The sequence below is a fragment of the Nesoenas mayeri genome, assembly GCF_963082525.1.
Source record: "Nesoenas mayeri genome assembly, chromosome: W".
Lineage (NCBI taxonomy): Eukaryota > Metazoa > Chordata > Aves > Columbiformes > Columbidae > Nesoenas > Nesoenas mayeri.
The window spans coordinates 4,940,516-4,965,893 of record NC_137553.1 but is presented as its reverse complement, the minus strand read 5'-3'; the positions used below and the strand labels follow the sequence as shown (position 1 = coordinate 4,965,893).

Genomic DNA, 25,378 nt, shown 5'->3' with positions numbered 1-25,378 from the left:
GCAAGGAGGGCAATAAGGATGCTTAGCATAGAATTACCAAGAGAATTTATTCTCTCATATAGCATTGCCCCAGCCTAATGCATGGAGGACCCTGATACAGAGGAAAGCAGGGTTTATATGTTACAGTTCAGTTGTGCAGCCTAATCAAATCACTCATGTTACAGGGTGGGTTAATAAATTACTCTTGCTCTTTTAATCCGTATGCTCTTCCCCCATGCAGATGGTGTAGATGGCCATGGTTATATGCCTGTTTGTTTGTCTTTGGGTTTTTTGATTGTTTGTTTTTTTAAGACAAATTTCTTATTGTTTTATTGTCAGTATGGGGTGTTCTCAGCAGGTAAGAGCTGGCTTAGGTTGGGTCTTCAGGTCACATCAATGCCAAGGTAAAAGCTCATAGACTCAGGTAGTGTTCATTCTTCTAAGCAAGTCATATTACAGTTAGTGCCTTGGCTTTCATACCAATCATCACAAAACAGCATTAGACTAATTGTTAGTGTATGATCAAGCAATTGGACAGAGCTGTAGATTATTTAAACATGTGCGTGCAGGAGCAGAGCTGGCGATTCAGCGTGGCTTATCACTATTAGAGTCTAGTACCTAAACAGGTATTTCTCCATACGTTCTGGACCCCCCCAGCGATATCCCGATACCGCAGGGAGGCAGCAGCCCACAGGAGCCCACGAGCGGCTCCAAGCTCCCTGCTCTGCGTCCTTAAAGGCGCGACCTCGCGCTTGCCGCTGCAGCGCCCCACAACGGCCACCGCATACCACAATGACCGCGCTGCCGCAGCCTCCATAGCGCCCGTTCCGGGTCTCCCGCCCTAAACACATCTCGGTCATGGCAGTAGCACATCCCGGTGCCGACTTTCCCCCGCTCCTCCCGTTGCTATGTGCAGTCCGCAACTACTCCCCGCCTCTAGAGACGGAGTTGCAACAGAAGCCCTCTGCGATAGGGCACAAATCCACACAAGCAATGAAATCTCAGTGCTTTCTGGGCGCTTTCTAGCATCTCTTCTGCATGACAAGCACCGAATACCCGAGCGGTGGCTGGCCCTTTAAACCCCACACGTGACGCGCCGCGTCCAGAGCCAAATGCGCCAGAGCTGGTTCACCGAGCGCCCAAACGGCGAAACAAAAACGCGCGCCAAGCTACAGCAGATGAACAAGCTCCTCCTCACTCGCCCGCCCACCGTGGTAGGCCAATCAACAGCCAAGCTGTGCCTCCTCAGAGGAAATGAGTTTTAGTGAGGCAAAACACCCCCAGCAGTCCACTAGCCCAGTCAGTTTCAAATTCTACCGGTCGGCCTGGCGCCTGGCCCATAGAGCGACAGAAGTGAAGCCGAGTTCCGGTCTGTTCCCGCCCACAGGGCAAAGTCGTTGGTGAGCGGGAACTGTTGCTCCGTGACGTCAGCGCCTGGTTCGGTGATCGGTTACGCCCAGGCGCGAAATGTAACGCGGGAAAATCTCGGGTTCGGCCTGGGTTGTGCAAGAGTAGCTCTTCCTCAAGAGTCACCAGGACTGGGACTACAAGTGGAGACCAGCGCCGCTTCAGAAAGGTGTGGGGAGACTGTAGCCGTCACAGATTTTGCGACGATGGTAGCTGGGAAAGGGGGGTGAGGCCCCGAGAGGAGTCGCCATCCCTGGCGATAAACAGCTGGGGAGTGACAAATGGTGGTGATTGCAGGATTTCTATGCCTTCCCTGCCCTGGGACGTAGACTGGGAAAGGGGAGCTGAGCCGTTGTGGAGCTTCCCCGCTCCCTCTTCTGCGCTGGTGTCTGCGAAGTAGTGGTGATGGTGGAGAGACCACCGTCGGGTCCCTTGGTGACTTTTTGCCAGGACTCCCCGAAGCGCGTCCTGGTTTCCGTTATCAAAACCACCTCGATCAAACCGCTCTCCCGAGGGAGAGATGAGGAGCCAGCACCCCCCCCGGTCGTCCCCATCAGCCCCGGCTTCAGCGACTTCATGGTTTACCCCTGGCGCTGGGGAGAGAACGCCCACAATGTGACTTTTAGCCCGGGTGGCTCCGCCACCCCTTCATTCGTCCAACAGCCTCACGGGGGGCCAGCCAGAGCCTGCAGCGGGGAAGAAGAGGCGGGTAGCCCAGGCACCAGTAGCAGCAGCAGCCACCTCAAGGTGAGTGTGGCCGGGACAGGCCAAACAGCCGGGTACGATGGGGTGAACTCCGCTGCCCCTGTGCGTGCAGCCCGGAGTCGGTGGGGTGGTAAGAAGCCTCACTACGGAAGGGCAGAGACGCAAAGTTAAAGGGTGACGCGCCGAGCATTCCTTCCCTATTCTCAGCGTCTTGCTCCTCCTGGCTAATTGAAGTCACTTCTGATGACACTACGGCGCGGCCAACCACATGGGGGGGCGGAGGGGGGGAGGGGAAAGAGGCGAGCCGCCTTTGAGGGTCCCCGAGGGGTGGGATGGGGGCGGAGCCAGCTGCAGAGGGATGACAACCTGCCAGCGGCCGGGCATCAACCCACTGACAGCCCTCCAAACCCCTCAAAACATCAAAACCGACCATACACTAAAAACTTCCTGTCTCAAAACCAAAAAACTCGAACCCACAACCCCTCAAAAAACCCCAAACCCTGAAATGCTCCAGTCCATAGAACCCACCACAAACCAACCTCTGCCTCCCAAAAACTTCAGGACTCCCAAAACTGGTAAATCATACCTAAACGCAGAAAACCCACAAATTACAACTGCCCCAACCCCTCCTGCCCCAAATCCCTCAACCCTGCCAAAATCCCAACAAAACATCCCAACCCCCTGTAAAAAGGCCAAACCAATAACCCACCTCCAAAACTTAGACCCACCTAATATACCCCTCAACCCAATAAACCCACCCCTCTAAACACAAAAGCTTCCCTCAACCACAGAACCAGAAAATCCACAAAATGACCTGAAAGAAAAATGCTCCAACCTGGCCTCATGAACTGGGAGAAGGCAACCCCCTCAAAACACACTACACAAAAAAGTGTGTCAAACCCTGAACCATGAGGAGGCAACTACCCTAAAATGCACCGCATGGAAAAAGTACACACCCCCCAGCCCCTTCAACCCCAAGAAGACAAAACACTCTCCCCAAACTGTGCCATGTGAAAAAGCGTGCCGCTCCCATCTCTTCCTCCCCTCATCCTCCCCATCCTTGTGTTGTCATTCCACTCCCTAATTGTGCAACATGAAAAAGCACACCAACCCAAGCCCCTAAACCCCAAGAAAGTACCGCCATCAAAATGTGCCACACTAAAAGAAAATGTACCAAACGAAGCCCTCCAAACCCTGAATATCAAACCCTCTCCCCAAAATGCATAGCACGAGAAGATGCTCCAAACCCAGCCTTTCAAACCCCAAGGCAGCAATCTCCCTCCCCAAAAAGCACCATGAAAAAAATGCTCCAGCTCCCCCCAAAATGTGCTACACAGAAAAAATGCCAAACCCAGCCCCCCCAATCCCAAAAAGGCATCCTCACCCCTAGAACGTGCCATGCAAGAAGATGTGCCAACTCCAGCCCCCTGAATCCTGAGAAGGCAACTCCCACAAAACTCCTCACAGGAAAAAAAATGCCAAACCCAGCCCCCCCCCCCCCAAGCCCCAAGAATACAACCACTTGCACCATAACCAACTATACAAAAAAAAGTGCAGCAAATACAGCCCCCTAAAAATCTCAGGAAGGCACACTCAGCCCCAGAATGTGTCACATGAAAAAGTGCACCAACCCCAGCCCACCAAACCCTTAAAAGGCAACACCCTCTACTGAAAAAACATGCAACAGGAAAAAGCACTCTAAATGCAGCCCCTAAACCCCAAGAAGGCAACCTCCTGCCCAAAAAAGTGCCACATGAAAAAGCATGCCCAGGACCAGCCTCCTGAACCCTGAGAACACAACCAAGGGCTTCACAACACACTACCTGAAAAAAATACAACAAACACAGCCCCCTGAACCCCAAGAAGGCAAACTTCCATCCAAAAACGTTCCACACGAGAAAGCATGCCCAATCCAGTCCCCTGAATGACAAGAAGGCTACCTTCTGCTCCAAAACGTGCCACAGGAAAAAGCCCCTCAAACCCCAAGAAGGCAACCACTCCCAAAAACACGCCACAGGAAAAGATGCTCCAAATATAGCCCCCCAAATCTCGAGAAGGCAACCTCCTGCCCCAAAATGCCTCACATGAAAAAGTGCATCAAGCCCTGCTCTCCGAACCACAGGAAGGCAACCCCCCCAAAACATGCCATGTGAAAAGTTGCATCAAGCCCAGCCCCCCCCCCCCAAACCCCATGAAGGCAACCTTCCACCCCAAAACATAAATAGTGTGCCAAACCAAGTTCCCCAAACTCCCTAGAAAGCAACCCCTATCCAAAATGCACCACACAAGAAAGTGCACCAAATATAGCCCCCCAAAATCCCAGAAGGACCCACCCCTGCCAAATCAAGCCACATGAAAAAGCACCATTCCTAGCCCATCAAACCCTGAGGTGGCAAACCCCACCACTGAAAATGCATCACATGGAAAAGTGTGCCAACCCCAGCCCCCCAAACCCTGCGAATGCAACCTCCCACCCCAAAATGTGCCACAGTAGAAAGCATGCCAAAACCAGCCTCCTGAATCACTGAAATGGAAAAAAAACCAAAAACAAACAAACAAACACACAAAAACAAAAAAACAAAACAAAAAAAACCAAAAACCACAAAAAAAACAACAACAAAAAAACCCACACAACTAAAATGCAGCAAATGAAAAGACTAGCCACGCCTAGCCTCCCAAACCCCAAGAAGGCAAGCCCCCCACAAAATGTGCTACACTAAACAACACACCAAACCCAGTCCTTGGAATCCTGTAAAGGAATCCCTCTCCCCAAAACATGTCACACAAAATGATGCTCCAAACCTAGCCCCTTGAACACTGAGAAGGCAACACCCCCACCCCCAAAAGAAAAACTTGTCATGAATAAAGATGCCAACCCCAGCCCCCTGAATCCTGAGTAGGGAACTTCCCTCCCAAACATGCCACACAAAAAGACGCACCAAACCCAGCCCCTGCCAAACCCTGAGAAGACCACCACACTCCCCAAAATGCACCATGTGAGAAAGCATGCCAAATCTAGCCCCACAAACTTTGGGAAGAACACCTCCTCCCCTCCCCAACAAGCCACATAAAAAAGTGCCAAAACCAGCCTCCTGAACCTCAAGAAAGCAACCCCATTCTAAAACATGCCACACAAAAAGATATGCCAAACCCAGCCCCTTGAACCCTGGGAAGGCAACCTCCTTCCCCTAAATGCACTACATGAAACAGTGCACCAACCCAGCCCTCCGAACCCCAGAAAAATCTCCCAAAGCAGGCCAAATTAAAAAACATGCTAAACCCAGCCACTCAGTGCACCAAACATTAAAAAACCCCACACACCTAAAATGTGTCAAATTAAAAACATGCCAAACCTAGTCCCCCAAAATGCACCAAATGTAGAAGACACTAAGGCCAGCCTTCCCAACCAAGAAACATCCCAAAACACACCAAAACTACAACATGCCAAACCCTGCTCCATTCAACAAGCAAACCGAAAATCCCTCAAAATGTGCCAAACCCCCCCCCTGAGCCACTGAACCAAAAAAACCCAAAGCACACCAAAAGAAAAATGTGCCAAAGCTATCTCCTTCAACCATGTAACCTCCAAAAATCCCAAACCATGTCAAAAGTAAAAAGTGCCAAAACAAATCCTCTCAGCCGTCAAAACATTAAAAAAACCATAAACCTCATGAAAAACCCTGAAAACCTCCCAAATTTGTACTAAACCCTCAAAAACTGCTCCAAAAAAAATAGCCAAAACAAAAATGTGTAAAACCTAGCCTCTGAATTACTGAACCAAAAAAACTCAAGACATACCAAAACAAAACCACACCAAACCCCACCTCTAACCACCAGAACAAAAAACTCCGAAACCTCAACCCTTCAAAAGCCCTAAACCCAATATTAACCCCCCAAAACATGCCAAACCCACCCTTCTCAACCATCAAACCAAAAATCCCCCAGTCCATGCCAAAACAAAGCCACGCCAAACAGCCCCCCAAACACTGAACCAAAGAAAAAATATCCAAATGCACCAAAACAAAAATCACCAACACTATCACCCAACACTAAGGGGGCAGACAGGTTCTTTTAGGGATCCTTGGCAGAATTATGACGGTATCAAAATAATAAACATAATCTAGACTTGAAAATCATATAAAAGAATGCAAGTCACTCATTCAGTCCTCAGAGGAAATGGATGATGGTGGAGGCATCCCATGGATTCACAGGTCTCACTGTTCAGCAGCAGTTGAGGTCCAAGTTCCCCACTTAGGTCTTATAACTGCTTGATTTTATAGACAGTGCTCTGTGTGCTGTTATGCTTCCCTGTTCTGTGATGGGGTATATTGTGTTGACCCTGGCTGGATGCCAGGTGCCCACCAATGCCTCTCTATCACTCCCTCTCCTCATCTGGACAAGGGAGAGAAAATATAACAAAATGCTCATGGATTGAGATAAGGACAGGGAGAGATCACTCACCAGTTACTGTCATGGGCAAAATAGACTCAACTTGGGGAAAATTAATTTAATTTATTGCCAATCAAATCAGAATAATGAGAAATTAAAACCAAATCTTGAAACACCTTCCTCCCCACCCTTCCCTTCTTCCTGGGCTCAACTTCACTCCCAATTTTCTCTACCTTCTCCCCCTGAGCAGCGCAGGGGGACAGGGAATGGGGGTTGCAGTCAGTTCATCACACATTGTCTCTGCCACTCCTCCTTCCTCAGGAGTGGACTCCTCATGCTCTTCCCCTTCTCCAGCATGGGGTCCCTCCCATGAGAGACAATCCTCTATGAACTTCTCCAACGTGAGTCCTTCCCACAGACTGCAGTCCTTCAAGAACTGCTCCAGCGTGGGTCCTTTCCATGGGGTGCAGTCCTTCATGAAAGGACTGCTCCAGCATGGGTCCCCCACAGGGTCACAGCCTCCTTTGGGTGCATCCACCTGTTCTGACATGGGGTCCTCCATGGGCTGCAGGTAGATATCTGCTCCCCCGTTAATCTCCATGGGCTATCACAGTATCACAGTATCACAGTATGTTTGGGATTGGAAGGGACCTCAAAAGATCATCTAGTCCAATCCCCCTGCTGGAGCAGGAACGCCTAGGTGAGGTTGCACAGGAACATGTCCAGGTGGGTCTTGAATGTCTCCAGGGAAGGAGACTCCACAACCCCCCTGGGCAGCCTGTTCCAGTGCTCTGTCACCCTTACTGAGAAGAAGTTTTTTCTCAAATTTAAGTGGAACCTCTTGTGTTCCAGCTTGATCCCATTGCCCCTTGTCCTATCATTGTTTGCCAACGAGAAGAGCCTGGCTCCATCCTCATGGCACTCACCCTTTATATATTTATAAACATTAATAAGGTCACCCCTCAGTCTCCTCTTCTCCAAACTAAAGAGACCCAGCTCCCTCAGCCTTTCCTCATAAGGGAGGTGCTCCACTCCCTTAATCATCTTTGTTGCCCTACGCTGGACCCTCTCCAGCAGTTCCCTGTCCTTCTTGAACTGAGGGGCCCAGAACTGGACACAATATTCCAGATGGGGTCTCACCAGGGCAGAGTAGAGGGGAAGGAGGACCTCTCTTGATCTACTAACCACCCCCCTTCTAATACATCCCAGGATGCCATTGGCCTTCCTGGCCACAAGGGCACAGTGCTGGCTCATGGTCATCCTGTTGTCCACCAGGATCCCCAGGTCCCTTTCCCCTACACTGCTCTCTAATATGTAATTTCCCAACGTATACTGGAACCTGGGGTTGTTCCTGCCCAGATGCAGGACTCTACACTTTTCCTTGTTAAATTTCATTAGGTTATTCCCCGCCCAACTCTCCAGCCTGTCTAGGTCTCGCTGGATGGCAGCACAGCCTTCTGGCGTGTCAGCCACTCCTCCCAGCTTAGTGTCATCAGCAAACTTGCTGATAGTACACTCTATTCCCTCGTCTAAGTCGTTAATGAATATATTGAATAATACTGGCCCCAGTACTGACCCCTGAGGTACTCCACTAGATACTGGTCTCCAACTAGACTCCGCACCATTGACTACCACTCTCTGGCTTCTCTCCTTAAGCCAGTTTGTAACCCACCTCACTACTCTATTGTCTAGACCACACCTCCGCAACTTAGCAACTAGGATGCTGTGGGAGACTGTGTCAAAGGCTTTACTGAAGTCAAGGTAGACCACATCCACGGCTCTGCCATCATCCATCCACCTTGTAACATTCTCATAAAAGGCTATGAGGTTGGTCAAGCATGACCTACCCTTGGTAAAGCCATGCTGACTGCCCCTAATAACCTTCTTATCCTTGATATGCCTTGAGATAGCACCAAGGATAAGTTGTTCCATTACTTTCCCAGGGACAGAGATGAGGCTGACCGGTCTATAGTTACCCAGGTCCTCCTTCTTGCCCTTTTTGAAGACTGGAGTGACATTTGCTTTCCTCCAATCCTCGGGCACCTCTCCCGTTTCCCAAGACTTGGCAAAGACGATGGAGAGCGGTCCAGCAATGACCTCAGCCAGCTCCCTCAGCACTCGCGGATGCATCCCATCTGGACCCATGGATTTATGGATGTCCAGTCTATTTAATTGCTCCTTAACCCAGTCCTCATCAACTAAAGCAAGCTCCTCCATTGACCTGGCTTCATCTGGGGTCTCAGGGGTACAGGGCTCCCCAGGACAGCCTCCGGCAGAGTAGACAGAGACAAAGAAGGCATTCAGTAATTCTGCCTTCTCTGTATCTTCCGCCACCAGGGCACCCACCCCATTCCTCAGTGGGCCTACATTGCCTCTGGTATTAGTTTTATCCGCTATGTATTTGAAAAAGTTCTTTTTGCTGTCCTTGACCCCTCTCGCCAGCTGTAATTCTAAGGAGGCCTTGGCTATCCTAGCTGCCTTCCTACATCCTCTAACAGCAGCCTTATATTCTTCCCAAGTGGCCAGCCCCTGCTTCCATGACCTGTAAACTCTCCTCTTCTGCTTGAGCATACTCAATAGATTCCTATTCAACCACGCAGGCCTCCTGGCTCCCTTCCTTGACTTCCTACGTGTGGGGATGCTCTGATCCTGAGCGTGGAAGAAGCAATCTCTGAATGCAATCCAGCTATCTTGGGCCCCTTTTCCTTCAAGCAGTCTTGCCCATGGGATTTCCCCCAGCAATTGCTTGAAAAGGCCAAAGTTAGCCCTGCTAAAGTCCAGGTTTGCAATTCTACTTGCTATTCTGTTCCTGCCACACAAGATGCTGAACTCCACCATCTCATGGTCACTGCAACCCAGGCAGCCCTCAACCTTTACTGCTTCGACCAGACCCTCCTTGTTAGTGAGGATGAGATCCAGCAGTGCACCTCTCCTAGTCGGCTCCTCCACCATCTGCATGAGGAAGTTATCATCAATGCACTGGAGGAACCTCCTGGACTGTGGCTGGCTGGCTGAATGGTCCTTCCAGCAAACATCAGGGAAGTTAAAGTCACCCACAACAACCAGGGCCTGTGACTGCGAGGCCACTCTCAGCTGCCCATAGAAGGCCTCATCAACTTCCTCAGCCTGATCCGGTGGCCTGTAACAGACGCCCACAACAGTGTCACCCCTGCCAGCCTGCCCCTTGATCCTGACCCATACACTCTCAACTCGCTCATCATCCACTCCTGGGCAGAATTTAGTACATTGTAGTTGCTCTCTCACATAGAGAGCAACTCCACCACCACGCCTGGCTGGCCTGTCTTTTCTGAAAAGGGCATAGCCATCCATGACCACATTCCAGTCATGTGAACTGTCCCACCATGTTTCTGTAATTGCCACCAGGTCATAATCTCCCAGCCGAACTGCAGGGGCTGCAGGGGGACAGCCTGCCTCAGCATGGTCTTCACCACAGGCTGCAGGGGAATCTGCTCTGGAGCCTGGGCCACCTCCTCCCTCTCCTTCTTCACTGACCTTGTGTTGGATTCTGTTGGATTCTGTTCTCAGCTTCTCAAAGCGGCCTTGAGATTCCTTTGAGCCTGACTAATTCAGCAACAAATCTTTATCTATCAAAACCCCTCCACAACCTTGGTGTCTGTAGAGTTGTTTCTCTCACATATTGTCACTCCTCTTTCCATTGCTGTTGGCATTGCATAGTTGCTTTTCCCCCTTTTTAAATACGTTATCACAGAGGCGCTTACAACCATTGCTGATTGGCTCAGTCTTGGCCAGTGGCAAGACTCCATCTTGAAGCTGGCTAGCATTGGTTCTATCAGACATAGGGGAAGCTTCTAGCAGCTTCTCACAGAAGCCACCCCTTTAGCCCCCCTGCTATCAAAACCTTGCCACGCATTCCACCATTCCACCCCTTGCCTCTGTGGATCACGTATTTAAGAATTATCATTAAAATCCACATTCATCGCACAAACTTCACTCACAGCAACAAAAATAATTCCCCACACCAAAATAAAAATAACACCATCAGAACACCAAACTAAAGTGGACAAATTATACATAATCCACCCCTCATCCCTTCACCACAGTTACAAACAAAAGATTTATTCTTCCCATCTGCAGGTGATGTCCAGCCACTTCCTGGGAAGTAGGTCTTCAGTATGCGTAGCAGCTGCTCCAGAAGACAAATGTCATAGTAATGAATGCCCCCCCCCCTCCTCCTTTTCTTAGCTTTTATAGCTGAGCAGATGTCGTATGGAATATCCCTTTGGTCTGTTTGGGTCAGCAGTCCTGGCTATATCCCCTCCCAAGATCTTGCCCATGCCTAGACTACTGGGTTTTGGAGGTAGAGGGAGGGAATGTTGAAAAGACAGCCTTGATGCTGTGTGAGCACTGTTCAGCAGTAGCCAAAACACTGGTGTGTTAACAGCACCTTTAATACATATATATCTTCTAACCATCCTATTGTATTGAATTCTCATTACTGAAATCCCCTCTTACCAACACAACGTATACTTAAACCATCTTTATACCCAACATTCAGATTTATACATTCTCATTAACCCCTATCCTTTAACAGATAGATAGTATTCTCCCATTTCTTCGGCTTCCTCCACTCCTCCAAATGTTCATAAGAACAGGCTATGACTTGGGCCCCATTTGTCAAGATGAGCACTCAGGACGGGAGAAGCAGCATGTTCAATTGTTGGGCACCAACACCGGCTTGGTTTAGGTCATAATTGCACTTGACCAGTTCCTTGCAAAACTCACTCTTTGTTGGTTCAGATTGTTCTTGCTACATTACTTCCTTTAACATACAACTCATCACAGATTATTTTTCCCCCAAGGTTAAATATCCTTGAGGCACACACTGAGTCTCCCCATCCTTCTGCATTACACACCAAGTACAACCAGGTCTTTGAGAGAAAACAATTCCATGAATGGTTTTGCCTTTTTGCAAGGGAGGAGCAATCCATACTGCCTTCCCCAGCCACTTCCCTATGTATACTACAGGGACCTTATGTCCTCCTACAGTATGTAGGGGCTTTGTTTGAGCAGAACCAGGATGGACAGCAGATCCTCTGGTGTTAACCAGCCAAGTGGCTTCTGCTAAATTATATCCCAGGGCTTCCATGCCCCATTGCCCAGTGCTCTCAACATAGTTTTTAGCAGTCCATTATATAATTCAGTCTTTCTGGAGGTTTGTGGGTGATAGGGTATGTGTGATACACTCACTCAGTGCCATGTTTCTTAGCCCAAGAGTTTATGAGGTTATTTTGGAAATGAGTCCCATTGTCTGACTTGATTCTTTCTGGGATGCCATGTCACCACAAAATTTGCCTTTCAAGGCCTAAGATGGTGTTTCGGGCAGTGGCATGGTTTACAGGATATGTTTCTAGCCAACTGGTAGTTGCTTCCACCATGGTGAGTATGTAGCGCTTGCCTTGGGGTGTTCGTGGCAGTGATCCAATATAGTCAATTTGCCAGGTGTTGTGGTTTAACCCAAGCTAGTAATACAACCACAATAGCTACTTGCTCACCCCCCCTCCCCCAATAGGGGAGAGAATCAAAAGGGAAGGGAGAAACTTTGATTGAGATAAACACAATTTAATAAAATAAGAAAATACTAACACACTACTAGTAAATATGTATGTAAAATAGAAACAGAATATAAAATAAAAGATACTCAATGCAATTCCTCACGAACTCTGTCCACATCAAGCAGCCAGTCCCAGGAAACAGCATCTGGTCCCAACAGCTGATCCCGGAGAGAGCAAAAAAGGAAAAAGGCAGAAAGGCCCAGAGATCTCTGCAAAACATCAGGGTGACAAAAGGCTGAACTAACAAAGGTCCCAAAGAGAACCCCCCCAGCTCCAACAAAAAGAGCGAAGAAGGCCAAGAGAACACGAGAGAGAGACTGAGATCCCGACTTTCCTTAAATATGAAGCATGACTCTAATGGGATGGAATACTCTTATTGATCAGTCTGGATGTCAGTCAAGGTCTGGTCTGCCCCATCTATGCCCCCCTTCCTCGATGCCTCACACCTGTGGGCAGAGCGCTCAGAATGTCCTTGGCTCTCAGACCAGGGCAATTAAAAACATTAACTCTGTCCTGGGGTGTTATCTTCTTGTTTTCAAACAAAGACCAAATAATGGCCATGCTAGCTATGAAAATGAAAGGTTTCTAACTGTATGAAGAAAATTAACTCATTTTCAGTCAAACCAGCACATCAGGCCTCACCATATCGAAAACCCAGCCACCGCCCTCTGTTCCAGGGAGACTTTACTCGTGTGGCTCTCTTCATTGCAGCACATTTCACCTTCACGTTACCTGTGTAATGGCCTCCATGGTCAGGTCCACCCCTCAATCACGAGCCCATCTGTATGTTGCATCTCTCCCTAGATGTTCTGATGTTTCATGGGCCCATTGAGCTACAAGTAGTTCACCCTTATGCTCCCAGTCCAGGTCCACCTGAGCTACTGTCACAGAGGCATCCTAAAAGTCAATTCAGGCAGGCAACAAGCTCCAAACAGACTTTATTCTAACCAAAACTGTTGAACAGAAACCAACTAAAAATTGAGTTTATCCAAAATTATTCAGAACTCTGATAACATTATGCAACACAGGTTCGGATACCAGTTAGGAGTTTAATTACTATACAACTGACTCAAATCTCAAGGGGATTAGATCCCAAAACTAGAATAATTATTCAAAATGCACATCTTCTCACTTTGTGTCAAAATGAGGACTCTCATGGGTTCCCGTATCGCTTATCAGGTCGGTAAGGTATCTCAGTCCCCAGGGAATGTTCCTTAGATGGCCAGTCTAAGGACAAGAGTCTTCGACTGCATGCCCACTGTTCCAAGGAAGACCAACTCAAAGGGGGTCTCCAGCAGTCTCCATTCATACCCTAGTTGAATCCGAGCTGTGGTCACTTATGGTAGTTGTCCAGAAACTTCTCTAAACCAAAGTGTCTCATTGGTCAAAGGCCTTGTCTGTTGACCAATGGGCGTATGCATGACCATAGTTGTCAATCAGCCTAGAAGTTTCTGTGGGTCAGCAGTTGGGGAGAATGCATCTGCCATAGATACTTCAATTTTGACAGCCTTGTCTACCTGTTTCAATAGTCTTCAGTGGCGTGGCTTTTGGGCATGTGAGCATCTACATGGTGTACCTTTAGAGTGTTTTCTACCTGAGCAGCGATGTCCTGCCACAGTGTAGCAGCCCAGATGGGTTTAGCCCTGCACTGCCAATTGGCCTTCTTCCATTGCTGTAGCCACACCCATAGGGCATTAGCAACCATCCAGGAGTCAGTATAGAGTACTGGCCACTTTTCTCGTTCAGCAATCTCTAGGGCTAGTTGGATGGCTTTCAACTTCTGCAGACTGATTTGACTTATCTTCTTCAGCGGCTTCATATGGGACTCCACACAGCACCTTTACACTTCTGATAGTTTCCCACAACATGACAGGATCCGTCAGTAAACAAAGCACAATGCCTTTCATCTTCTGATAATTCATTGTACGACAGTGTCTCTTGGGCACAAGCCACCTCCTCAGGCAATGCTCCAAAACCTCTGCCATCTGGACAGTCCATGATTCCTGGGCACTTGCGGTTCCCCAGTTGAGCTTGTTGTGTGATCAGTGCTACCCACTTCGTGTAGCGCTGGTTGCGTGATGCATAGAGGGGACGTTTCCTTTGAACATCCAGTGTAGCACAGGCAATCATGGTGCTAAGAGGAGATATATTTCTGTACCAACAACTTCTGAAGCATCTTGAACCCCCTCCTATGCTGCTAGTAGGGGTGTAGTGGGCTTCTGATCCCTGATACCCCTGGATCCAAAACCCTAATGGTCAACCTCAGGTTTCTCCTGGTGTTTTCTGCCAGAGGTTCCAGGTGAGACCATGTTCCCTGGCTGCAGTATAGAGTACATTTTGCACAGATGGTCCTGTCCAGACAGGCCCAAGAGCTACCACATGAGCTATCTTCTGTTTGATCTGCTCAAAGACTTGTTGTTGCTCATGGCCCCACTCAAAATAGTAGGTCTTTCAGGTCACTCAATAGAGAGGGCTCACAAGCTGACTATAACCTGGAATATGCATTCTCCAGAATCCCACAAGGCCTAGGAAAGGTTGTGAGCTTTCTCTAGCCTGGGTAGATCAGTCAGTAGAGCAGGAGACTCTTAATCTCAGGGTCGTGAGTTTGTGCCCCACGTTGGGCACCATAAAGGACTCTAGGGGGTTGACCTCGATTGCATGCAAGGTGTCTACCAAGACACTCTATCAATCCCCCTCTTCAGCTGGACAGGAGGAGAAAAATATGATGAAAGGCTCATGGATCAAGATAAGGACAGGGAGATCACTCAGCAATTACCATCAGGGCAAAACAGACTTGACTCAGGGAAAATTAATTTAATTTATTGCCAATTGAATCAGAGTAGGTTAATGAGAAATAAAACCAAATCTTAAAACACCTTCCCCCCACCCATCCCTTCTTCCTGAGCTCAGCTTCACTCCTATTTTCTCTACATCCTCCCCCTGAGCAGCGCAGGGGGACAGGGAATGGGGCTTAGGGTCAGTTCATCACATGTTGTCTCTGCCACTCTTTCCTCCTCATATTCTTGCTCTTCTCCAGCGTGGGGTCCCTCCCATGGGAACCAGTCCTCCACAAACTTCTCCAGTGTGGGTCCTTTCCACTTGTCCTTTCCATGGGGTGCAGTCCTTCAGGAATGGACTGCTCCAGCATGGGTCTCCCATGAGGTAACTAGTCCTGCCAGGAAACCTGCTCCACTGTGGGCTCCTTTCCCCACAGAGTCACAGGTCCTGCCAGGATCCTGCTCCAGTGAGGACTTCCCATGGGGTCACAGCCTCCTTCCAGCACATCCACCTGGTCTGTCATGGGGTCCTCTGCGGCAATGAGGAACGACGCACACCGGGACGCAGACAAAGATGCACACACAGGCAGAGATCTTGTTCAGGAAGGAGCGCAGAGCCGGGCAGAGCAGAGAGCTGAGACAGGCTGAGGCCCTCTTTATTAGCCATTGACCATTTATAGGATTTACAGATACAGGCCTGGACTAAGGTGTTTTATCAATAATTGTTATTAAAAACACACCACACTCATGTTATGTCTGTTTCAGTTACGTTCCCACTCATTCACAGACCAGGCCCAACGACATTCACACATCACATGTACTTGGGGACGGTTATCCGGGCCGAGATACCATACTCACGAGTCTGGGCTATCTTTACAATTATGAGAAACGTACTTCAGCACAACCTGTCCAAGGCCCTTTGTATTTTGACTAGTTGCTATGATCTAATTATGTTAGTACTATTTCTTCTTTGACCATCCAGATGGTCATGTTAGTATTCCTTTATCATCCAGGTAGCTGGAACTGCACATCTTGCTTTCCCACGTCTTTGCTTTCCCACAGTCCTCCACTGGCTGCAGGTAGATATCTGCTCCACCGTTAACCTCCATGGGCTTCAGGGGGACAACCTGCTTCACCATGGTCTTCACCACAGGCTGCAGGGAAATATGCTCCTCTGGCTCCTGCAGCACCTCCTCCCCCTCCTTCTTCACTGACTTTGGTGTCTGCAGAGTTTCTCTCAAATATTCTCTTTCCTCTCTTCCAGTTGCTGTTGTGCAGCAATTTTTCCCCCTTCTTCAATATGTTATCACAGAGGGTCTACCGCTGTCACTGATTGGCTCAGCTTTAGTCAGCAGCAGGTCTGTCTTGGAGCTGGCTGCCATTTGCTCTATCGGACATGGAGGAAGCTTCTAGCAGCTTCTCACAGAAGCCACCCCTGTAGTGCCCCTGCTACCAAAACCTTGCCATACAAACCCAATACAGAGTTTTCCCACCAAGTGTCTGTGATTCCTTTGATATCGCAACTCTCAGACTGGGCACAGAGCTCCAGTTCCTCCTGTTTGTTGTCCTGACTACTTGCATTGGTATACATGCACTTGAGGTGGCTGGACTTAGGGTTCCTGCCTTTGGAGAGGGTTGGGAAGCGTTCTGCACTACTCTGGTAGGTGTGCTCATCCACTCTGTTGCTTATGGATGTACAGGTGTCACAGTTGTGGACCCCACCCCCTAAGTTAGTTTAAAGCATAATTCATTAAGTCAGCCAATCTGCTAGCAAAGATTCCCCTGTCTCTTCTAGATAGGTGGATCCTGTCTCTCCCCAATAGGCTGTATTTGTTGAATCAAGTCCCATGATCATAGAAAGCAAAGCCCTGGGGCAACGACACCAGCCTCAAAGCCAGGTACTGATCTGCACGATGGGTCAGCTTCTGCCTGCACCTCTATCCCTGACTGGCAAAACAGAGGAGAAGATCACTTGGGCCCCTGCTGACTTCCTCCTGCAGCTCTTCCATATGCTGCCTGAAGTGACTCCACCAGAGCACACCTTGCACAGGTGGAACTTGCATGCTTCTCTACCCAGGAGGTGGGGTGCACTTTTTCAGCCTTCCACCTGGACAGCAACTTCCTCCACTCATCCCAGGCTAGGTAGCTGATTCCTGTCAGCTGTGGAGTGCAGCCCTTGCCTCATCTCTACCACTATGCTTCCAACAACCTCAAAGCACTGCCTAATAAACCCTTCTAATTCCCTGGAGATCTTAAGCTGATGGGCAGGCTTGCATAGCTACCAGCTAGCCAGGGTGACTATCAGGGCTGCAGCCTAAGCCTGCAGGTGAGCAGAGCAGGCAGCAGCCCAATAACTGGCAGAGTGCGCAGCCCTTCCTGCGAGAACTGCTGATGCAGCTCCCAACAGACACCGATCCCTGTTTGCACACCCTGGTTGTTGGTGCTCCCTAGGGGCCAGCTATATGCAGCTTTGCCTGGCTTGAACTGGCTGCAGGGACCACCGGCAATGCCCAACTCTTGTCTGCCCCTCTCGTGAGACTTATTGCCAGCTGGCCAGTCCCTCCAACACACACAGTCAGGGGCCCAGAAACACCCTCAGACACCCTTAGAAATCTCAGAAGCCTTGCGCTCCTATCAGCACGTGGCAACTGCTGCTGCCACTGCTGCTAGCGTTGGCTTCCTGTGACTTGAATTGGTTGTGGGGACAGCTGCTGACAGGAGCAGTTTGTGAAACACTGTATCCCATGGGAGGAACCCCACACTGGAGCAGGGGAACACTATGAGGAGGAAAGAGCAATCTCCCTGTCCTTATCTTGACCCATGAGCTTTTCATCAGCCAAGGTGAACCAACCACAAAACCAAAGCCCCAGAATGAAAAAAAAAATATATATACCCACGGATTCCCCAAAAGCCCCAGAATGAAAAAAACCAGCAGATGCTCCAAAAGGCTGGGACCAAAAGAAAAGCCAGGAACCAAAGAAAACCCCAACCCCTACAACCTAAAAGGCTGGAACCAAAAAGTAACGTGGACAGCCCAGAAGCCTGGAAGCAAATGACCTCAAGACCCCAGAACTGCAAAATCCCAAAGCCCAAGAATCCAAAAGCCTCAAAATACAAGAACCCAAGATCTCCCCCCCAAAAAACCCAGACTCAAATAAGACCCCACTCCAGAAAAACACAAAACAAAACAAAACAGACACTAGAACTCCAAAATTAAACCACCAGAACTGAAAAATACCCAAACAACCCAAACCCCCACAGTTGGACACCCCAAACAACCCAAATCCCCAGAACTAAAAAATAAACAAAAAAAACCCAAGCAACACAAAACACTGGAATCAATCACCACAAACAATGCAAGACCTCAGAAAGAATAAAACCCCAACCAACTCAAGACCCCTGACAACACACAACTCAGATGACCCAAAAAGCGGGAACCAAAATAAAAAAAAGAAACAAACAAACCTGGAAACCCAAAAGCTTGTAACCAAAAAAATCCTCAACAACCCAAAGTCATGGAATGTAAAAAAACCTGATGACCCAAAATTGCAGAATGAAAAAAAAATACAGATGACTCAAGACCCTGGAGTGGAGGAAAAAAAACAACCTAACAACCAACCAAAAAGCAAAACACACACACACACAAAAACCAACTGAACAAAAACAAAACAAAACAAAAAAACCCCACAAAACAAGAAAAACACCACCACCATCAACAACAACAGAACAACAACAAGAAAAAAACCAAACAACCACACAGATGCAAACCACAGATGCCTCCCAAAGCCCCCATATGCGCACATCCCCACCCCCTACCTAATCCTGATGTACCCCACAAATGCACCCCACACACCCCATGTACACACACCACACATGCACATGTGTACCCCCCCCCCACGCACCATGAATGCACGCATCTCCTACCTCACACTCCCACACACACCACATGACACCTGCACCCACCCACAGAACCATGCACCACACACACTACACTCCCACACTGCTCTTACCCACCACACTACCCATGACATCCACCCCACACACTACACCCCCATGCACACACACCCCCCATGCACACACACCCCCCATGCACACACCATGAATCACACACGTACACACCATACACCTCACACATACCACATACACCATGCTACACACACCTCACATATCCTGTGCACGCACCCTCCACACAAAACCACCCTCCCCTAAACTGCTATTTGATGACTCCTGTGATAATATAAGCTATATTGTTGGATAGGCTTGGACTTGGTTCGCACAGTTCTACTGTTTTACCCATCTTTGGATATATCTACATTATAGCTCTGTAAAATAACTTTTTGGGATAATTCTAAATGAGTTCTAGTGTCTTTTTTTCTTGTTTTTTTGGTTTTTTTTTTGTTTTTTGGTTTTTTTTTAATACTTGTGGTTTCCTATGCATTATTTTAGCAGAACCTTCCATTTTGTTGAGCTTATGTAAGAATACTGTGTGTGTGGTTGCTTGTGGATTGTGTTGTGGGTTTGTTTGTTTTGGGGGAGGGAGGATGTTCTTTGCTAAATCACTTACATGGAAAAGTATGGTGTTGTGGTTGATACAGACAAATGACATAGACCAAGTTCTTAAGTACAAACAGCAGTCTCCATTTATTGCCACAAACACTTTTTTATATAGTTTTTACCAGCTCAAGTGTCTTTTTGCTATTGGTTACAGGCTGCAATAGTAACATATCATTGGCTAATTTTGCTATTGTCAATGTTACTCTTTTACTCCCTTCTTTCTCACGGGTGCACCTTAGTATCTTCAAGGCTAATCTCTGTTCCCATACCCTTTGTCAGGGAATCCACGGACTCACCATAGTCCCCCACTATATGGCACTTCAGTTTCTTAATTATTTTAATACAGGATGGGATAAGACGTGGCCGACCAAGAGCAGACACAGTTCGTGACCTAATAAATGAAGGAGAGCATTCCTCTAGCAGAATACGTTGCAATATCTGCAACAGGGTGTTTCCACGAGAGAAATCACTACAGGCACACAAACGAATTCATACTGGTAAGTGAGGAGATTAAAAGGAAGATGTGAGTGGCTGACAAACACTTATTAAGCAGTTGGGAAGGCAAATAAAACCCCCTCAACCCATTAATATCTTATTGTAATTGTTAAATTCATCGTACTTTTCTCCCAGGGCTTCTTAGTGCAATCAAAGGAAACTCTTTCTGTAACTATTTCTGTCACAGGGTAACCGTAGCAGTAATTTGGGCTCTAATAGTAAAAGCATAGTGTAAATATTTTATCTGCTGTTGTCAGACTTCCTTAATAAGAGGAAAAAATTTTCCTGAGCTTGGTGTTCTGTACTTGGTAGTATTTTTCATTCTGGCTACCTCTTCTGTGATTTCTGTTTGCTTCTTCTTTTGCGTAGTTTTTACACGGTAATTGAATAATAGAATCACAGTATCATTTAGGTTGGAAAAGACCCTTAAGATCGAGGCCAACCATAAACTTAACACTACCAAGTCCACGTCCAAACCATGTCCCTAAGAACCACATCTACACGTCTTTTAAATACCTCCAGGGATGGTGACTCAACCACTTTCCTGGGCAGCCTGTTCCAATGCCTGACAGCCCTTTCGGTGAATAAATTTTTCCTAACATCCAATCTAAACCTCTCCTGGTGCAACTTGAGGCTGTTTCCTCTCGTCCTATCACTTGTTACTTGGGAAAAGAGACCTCCATGCCACAATCTCCTTTCAGGTAGTTATAGAGAGTTGTAGAGAGTGATAAGGTCTCCCCCTCAGCCTCCTTTTCTCCAGGCTAAACAGCCCCAGTTCCCTCAGCCGCTCCTCATAAGACTTGTTCTCTAGACCCTTTACCATCTTTGTTGCTGTTCTTTGGACATGTTCCAGCACCTCAATGTCTTTCTTGTAGTGAGGGGCCCAAAACTGAACACAGTATTCGAGGTGCGGCCTCACCACTGTCGAGATGATCACCTCCCTAGTCCTGCTGGCCACACTATTTATGAAACAAGCCAGGATGCTGTTGGCCTTCTTGGCCACTTGGGCACACTGCCAGCTCATATTCAGCTGGCTGTCTACCAACACCCCCAGGTCCTGAAGCGTAGATGTAAGAGGAAAATTATCTTAAAAAGTAGCTGATAACTTGGACAGTGTCATACATTAGAAGTGTATCTTAAATGTTGAGAAAAGACTTCAAATGCTTAAAATCATTGTCCACTTGTCTCCCTTACTGTTTCCTCATTTATAACTCATTTTCTTGGGTGGAAGTAGTCACTTTAATTTCCTGAACTATATATATAAAGCAGCTCTAGAAGACAACTCTTAAGTTAGAATGTAGTGACAATTTACTTGATGTCCAGCTGAGCTTGAACTGAAAGGGAGATGCTGTTTTTATACCAAGTAAATACACTTTTTGTTTCTTCATGTTCCAACAAGACTGTATTTTGCAATAAAGTATGAACTCTTGTAGGCTCATAAAGCCTTGTCTCCTTTTGTCTCTTTTTCTGACTCAAATAAGACAAGTCTGTGGATACTAATATTAAACACCAGATTCTTCATGCTTTTTGGTCAAAAGATGTTTTCATTTCAGTTGTTTGAATTAGCTGTTGAACTTGTGTATTAAACATGGAATACTTAATTGAGCAGAACACACCTTGGTGTTACTCTTCTGACTTAGTGTTACCTTCTTTAAGTTGTCCTTTCTGAGGAGTGGTGACATGGCACACCTTTGCAAACTTGCCACCCAAACATACTCTCTTGAGAGACAGAGAGGAAACACCTACTATCTCCATTCCTCTTGTTGAAATTTGCATGGGGAAGTCGTTCATGATGATTTGCCTAAATTCTCGTCTGGAGTCTAGTCTCTTCCTACCTCCATTTATTCATTACAACTTTTTTTCAAATAGTCTAGTAAAACTCTAATAAGATACTTCTGCAACTTTATACATCCCTATATCAATAATCTCAGTTATTTTACCCTGACTCAGTTTATATTAATGATAAAATGTATCTGTTTGCAACTGGAATTGTTTGCCTTTACTTTGTTTTACCTATAGTATAAGATGCTATCTATACAATATACTCTGTATGTTTCATTCTATCTAATTACAAGTATCAGTTCTAGGACTTATCTCAGTGCTTTAGAAAAATTTTATGACCAAAAAAAAGTTCTTAAACAAACAAAACACTCTAAGCCCTCAGTCTTTTATGATACTCTCTGAAAGGTAGGATGCACTGCTCAAAGGGAAAATATTGTCAAATTCTTCTCTTCTCTGGAACTGCCCTTTCTAACTGCAGAACTACAAAACTGTAGACTTTCTGGAAACCTGGTCACTTCTAAGTTCATACATCTGCTTACATGATGAAGCAGAAGTTTTCAAAGGAGATCAGTGTGTAACATTGCTTGCTGCTGTCTCACATACCAAAATGAACAGAACTAAGGGTGACTCCTTGACAAGGAGGCATCTTATTTGCAGTTGCTGTAGTGCTCTGTCTGCCTCACTCAAATTCCTACTGCAGTCCAAAAAAAAAAATCTGGACAGTGACAGGGAGGAACATTCAGTCTTCTCTTGGAAGGGGGGATAAAGCAAAGCCCATGATTTTTCTGAATGGCTGTCAACCCATCCTTTTTATGCCTTCTAGAATTATCTTGTACTTCAACACACCAGAAGCTGACCTGAGTATAGATTATTTAAATAATGTGCAAGATTAGTAATATGATAAGGCAAAAATATTTTTTTATTTTTCTGGGGGAAAAATGTATTATCCAGTAGCATTTAATACATACTTTAAACATCCATTTGGCATAAAAGTGCATTTCTGCTGTCCAGTACACTAAAGCTTTCTGGGTAGATGCAAGTATGAGTGCAAGTCTTAAGCCAAGGACCACCACTGGATAGCATGACTCTTCTATATTCAGCTTTCATAAATCTGTGTCTGTGGTTGTGGGTTTGGTTTGGGAGAGGGGTGAGTGCTTTTTTGTGTTTTTTGGTTGGTTGGTTGGTTTTGTTTTGTTTTGTTTTTAAAGGTGAAAGACCTTATTTGTGTGACTACCCAGACTGTGGGAAAGCCTTTGTTCAGAGTGGGCAACTCAAAACTCACCAGCGTCTTCACACAGGAGAAAAGCCTTTTGTCTGTTCAGAGAATGGTGAGCTCTCAGAGAATAACTTGTGGCTTTCAGAATTAGTATCAGTCTAGTACTGGGAATGTATGGATGCTCATGTGGCAGTGATCTATAAAAGCTTTGGATCTTAATTTTAGAGGAGCTTCTAGGGAACGGAGAAGCCACACAGAATCTGTGCATAATCACACAAATTTAGACAGAAAAATTGCATGCATATAAGCCAGGTTATCAGTAACTGTATCAGTTGATACCAATACATAAAATGATTGGGCATGTTATGGGCCTTGCAATTAGCATGCTGTTTTCAACTGAATCCAGGTTTTTGTGGAGTAAGGAAGGTTGGATTCAGGAGCATCTTCATCCCACGGATGTTATGCTAACATGTCAATTGACTGCTTTCCTTAATGTATTCTCCATTGTTATTTTATGTTTTTAAGGCTGTTTAAGCAGATTCACCCATGCAAACCGTCATTGCCCCAAACACCCAAATGCCCGGCTGAAGAGGGAAGAACTCACAGTTAGACTGATTAAAAAACAGACATCTGACAATAAAGCTGCAGCTGAGTGGCTAGCGAAGTAAGTTTAATTTTGGTGTGATCTATTTCTAAACTTATAACACAGAATAGCCTGATAAAGTGTTTTATTCTTAAGGGTTAATAAAAAAGAGAAAATCAGTAAACAAACCCCAGCTGTTCTTTTAGTATGATTCAACCCAGTCTTACTTATTCAACCCAGTCTTACTTTTTAAGTGCTGACTCCTGTTTAAGACAAAGTTCCTCATGAGGCTTTCTCATCTGTATTTCCTTCTCTGCTTAAATGCTTCTCTTTGCTTGAACAACACCTGCTAATACCATGTTAATTAGTGCTGCAGTCATACTGCTGAATTTGCATTTATGTAAGGAACGACAATTGTATATGCACAGGGGTAGAGCTGACTGGTGGGAAAACCGTAGCAGAAAGATCTGTGTGAAGATCAGATATTCCTTGAGCACTTCTGCCCTTGAAATGCTGAATAAAGGAAACTTCTGACAGTTTAAATAGTGCTGTAAAAGGGCTGAAAAAACAAAAAACGAATGCAGTGATTAGTCATGTGCAAGATAATACTTGGAAGGTCTTTGCTAGCTTTGAATGGTAGTTCTTACATAAACTGTACATAATTTAAAAGCATTCTCCACCTCTGATCTTGTAGATACTGGGAGTCTAGAGAACAGCGTGCTCCCACTTTGAAAAGTAAAACAATCCAGAAAATGGATCAGGAACAGAAGGACCCAATGGGATATCTTCAATCTGATGAAGAGGATGACGAAGAGAAAAATAGCGGTCATTCAGCTGCTCACCGACGCCTCCAGGAACAGCATGAACGCATGCATGGTGCATTGGCTCTTATTGAGCTTGCAAACCTAGCTGTGGCACCACTGTGACAGTAGCATAGGAATGGAGTCTGCCTTTACAAAATGGTGGCACTTGGTAGTCCTTAACCAGTTAGATCCTGGGCATAATCTAAGCACCTTATTTAGTTATTATAGGCTGCTGTTCTGTAGAATTTATGAAGAATGTTGTCGCCTCATAACATGGGGTAAGAGAGTTGCACTTTTTGTAAGGTAAAAGACAAATGTAAAGTTTAAATATCTTGTAAATATAGAACTGCATAATGCAGGGTGGGCAAACTTCATGTTGTAGGAAGCTAGATTTTTGCAAGGTTAACTCATTTATTTGAAACGGTTTTCACAGGAAGCACTTGCTGAGCACAGTGTGTATGGCTAGCAGAATGATACATGTGGCTAAAGAAGGCTGAGAAAAGGGAAAGTATTTATCTCGCTGTTTAAGCAAAACTATATTAAGTGGTAGGTCTGAAGATACTGTAAGCAGCAATGGAACCAAGTTTTCTAATGTCAGTATATTTTTACCTAATATCACTAAGGCAGAAAGCAAAGCTTAGATATGTCAACTCGTAGAAGGGAAGAAACTGCTTCATGCAGGAAATTGTAAGATAGTTCAGGATCTTCACTGTGACTGCTCAAGATATGAGACTTGACTTTGCTATTTTATGTTTTTTTATTTGATCTCAGCAGAATCTCTTGTTTTGAGTAGCACTTGTTATTCCTAATGTATGATGTTAGGAACTTTTGCACATTGTTGGGTTTATCTAAAAATGATTAGCCTTGGAAAGTCTAGACAAAGGTAAAGAATTAGTAATATTTTTTTAGATATTTTTGGACCCCTTAATGATTTGTCACTTGCTTTTGTTAATAAAGGGGATATTGACAGGGTGGACTGATTTGTAATAAACTATTTTAGATCTCCTATTAGCAAACACTAAGTTTTAAAGTATTACTCTTATATGATTATTAGCAAATAGAAGCCTCCATACTTGCTGTACATAAAGCCACCT

At 46.3% G+C, this 25,378-nt stretch overlaps 1 protein-coding gene across 1 annotated transcript; it reads left to right on the top strand.

The window, feature by feature from the left end:
• Window positions 1-1,791: 1,791 nt before the first annotated feature.
• LOC308051396 (zinc finger protein 367-like) lies at window positions 1,792-24,407 on the top strand (the record flags this gene model as incomplete). Its single annotated transcript, XM_080361830.1, has 5 exons — window positions 1,792-2,133; window positions 19,752-19,902; window positions 22,891-23,010; window positions 23,424-23,562; window positions 24,176-24,407. The coding sequence occupies 5 exons, from the start codon at window positions 1,792-1,794 to the stop codon at window positions 24,405-24,407; spliced, it is 984 nt and encodes a 327-aa protein (XP_080217956.1).
• Between the last annotated feature and the right edge of the window lie 971 nt (window positions 24,408-25,378).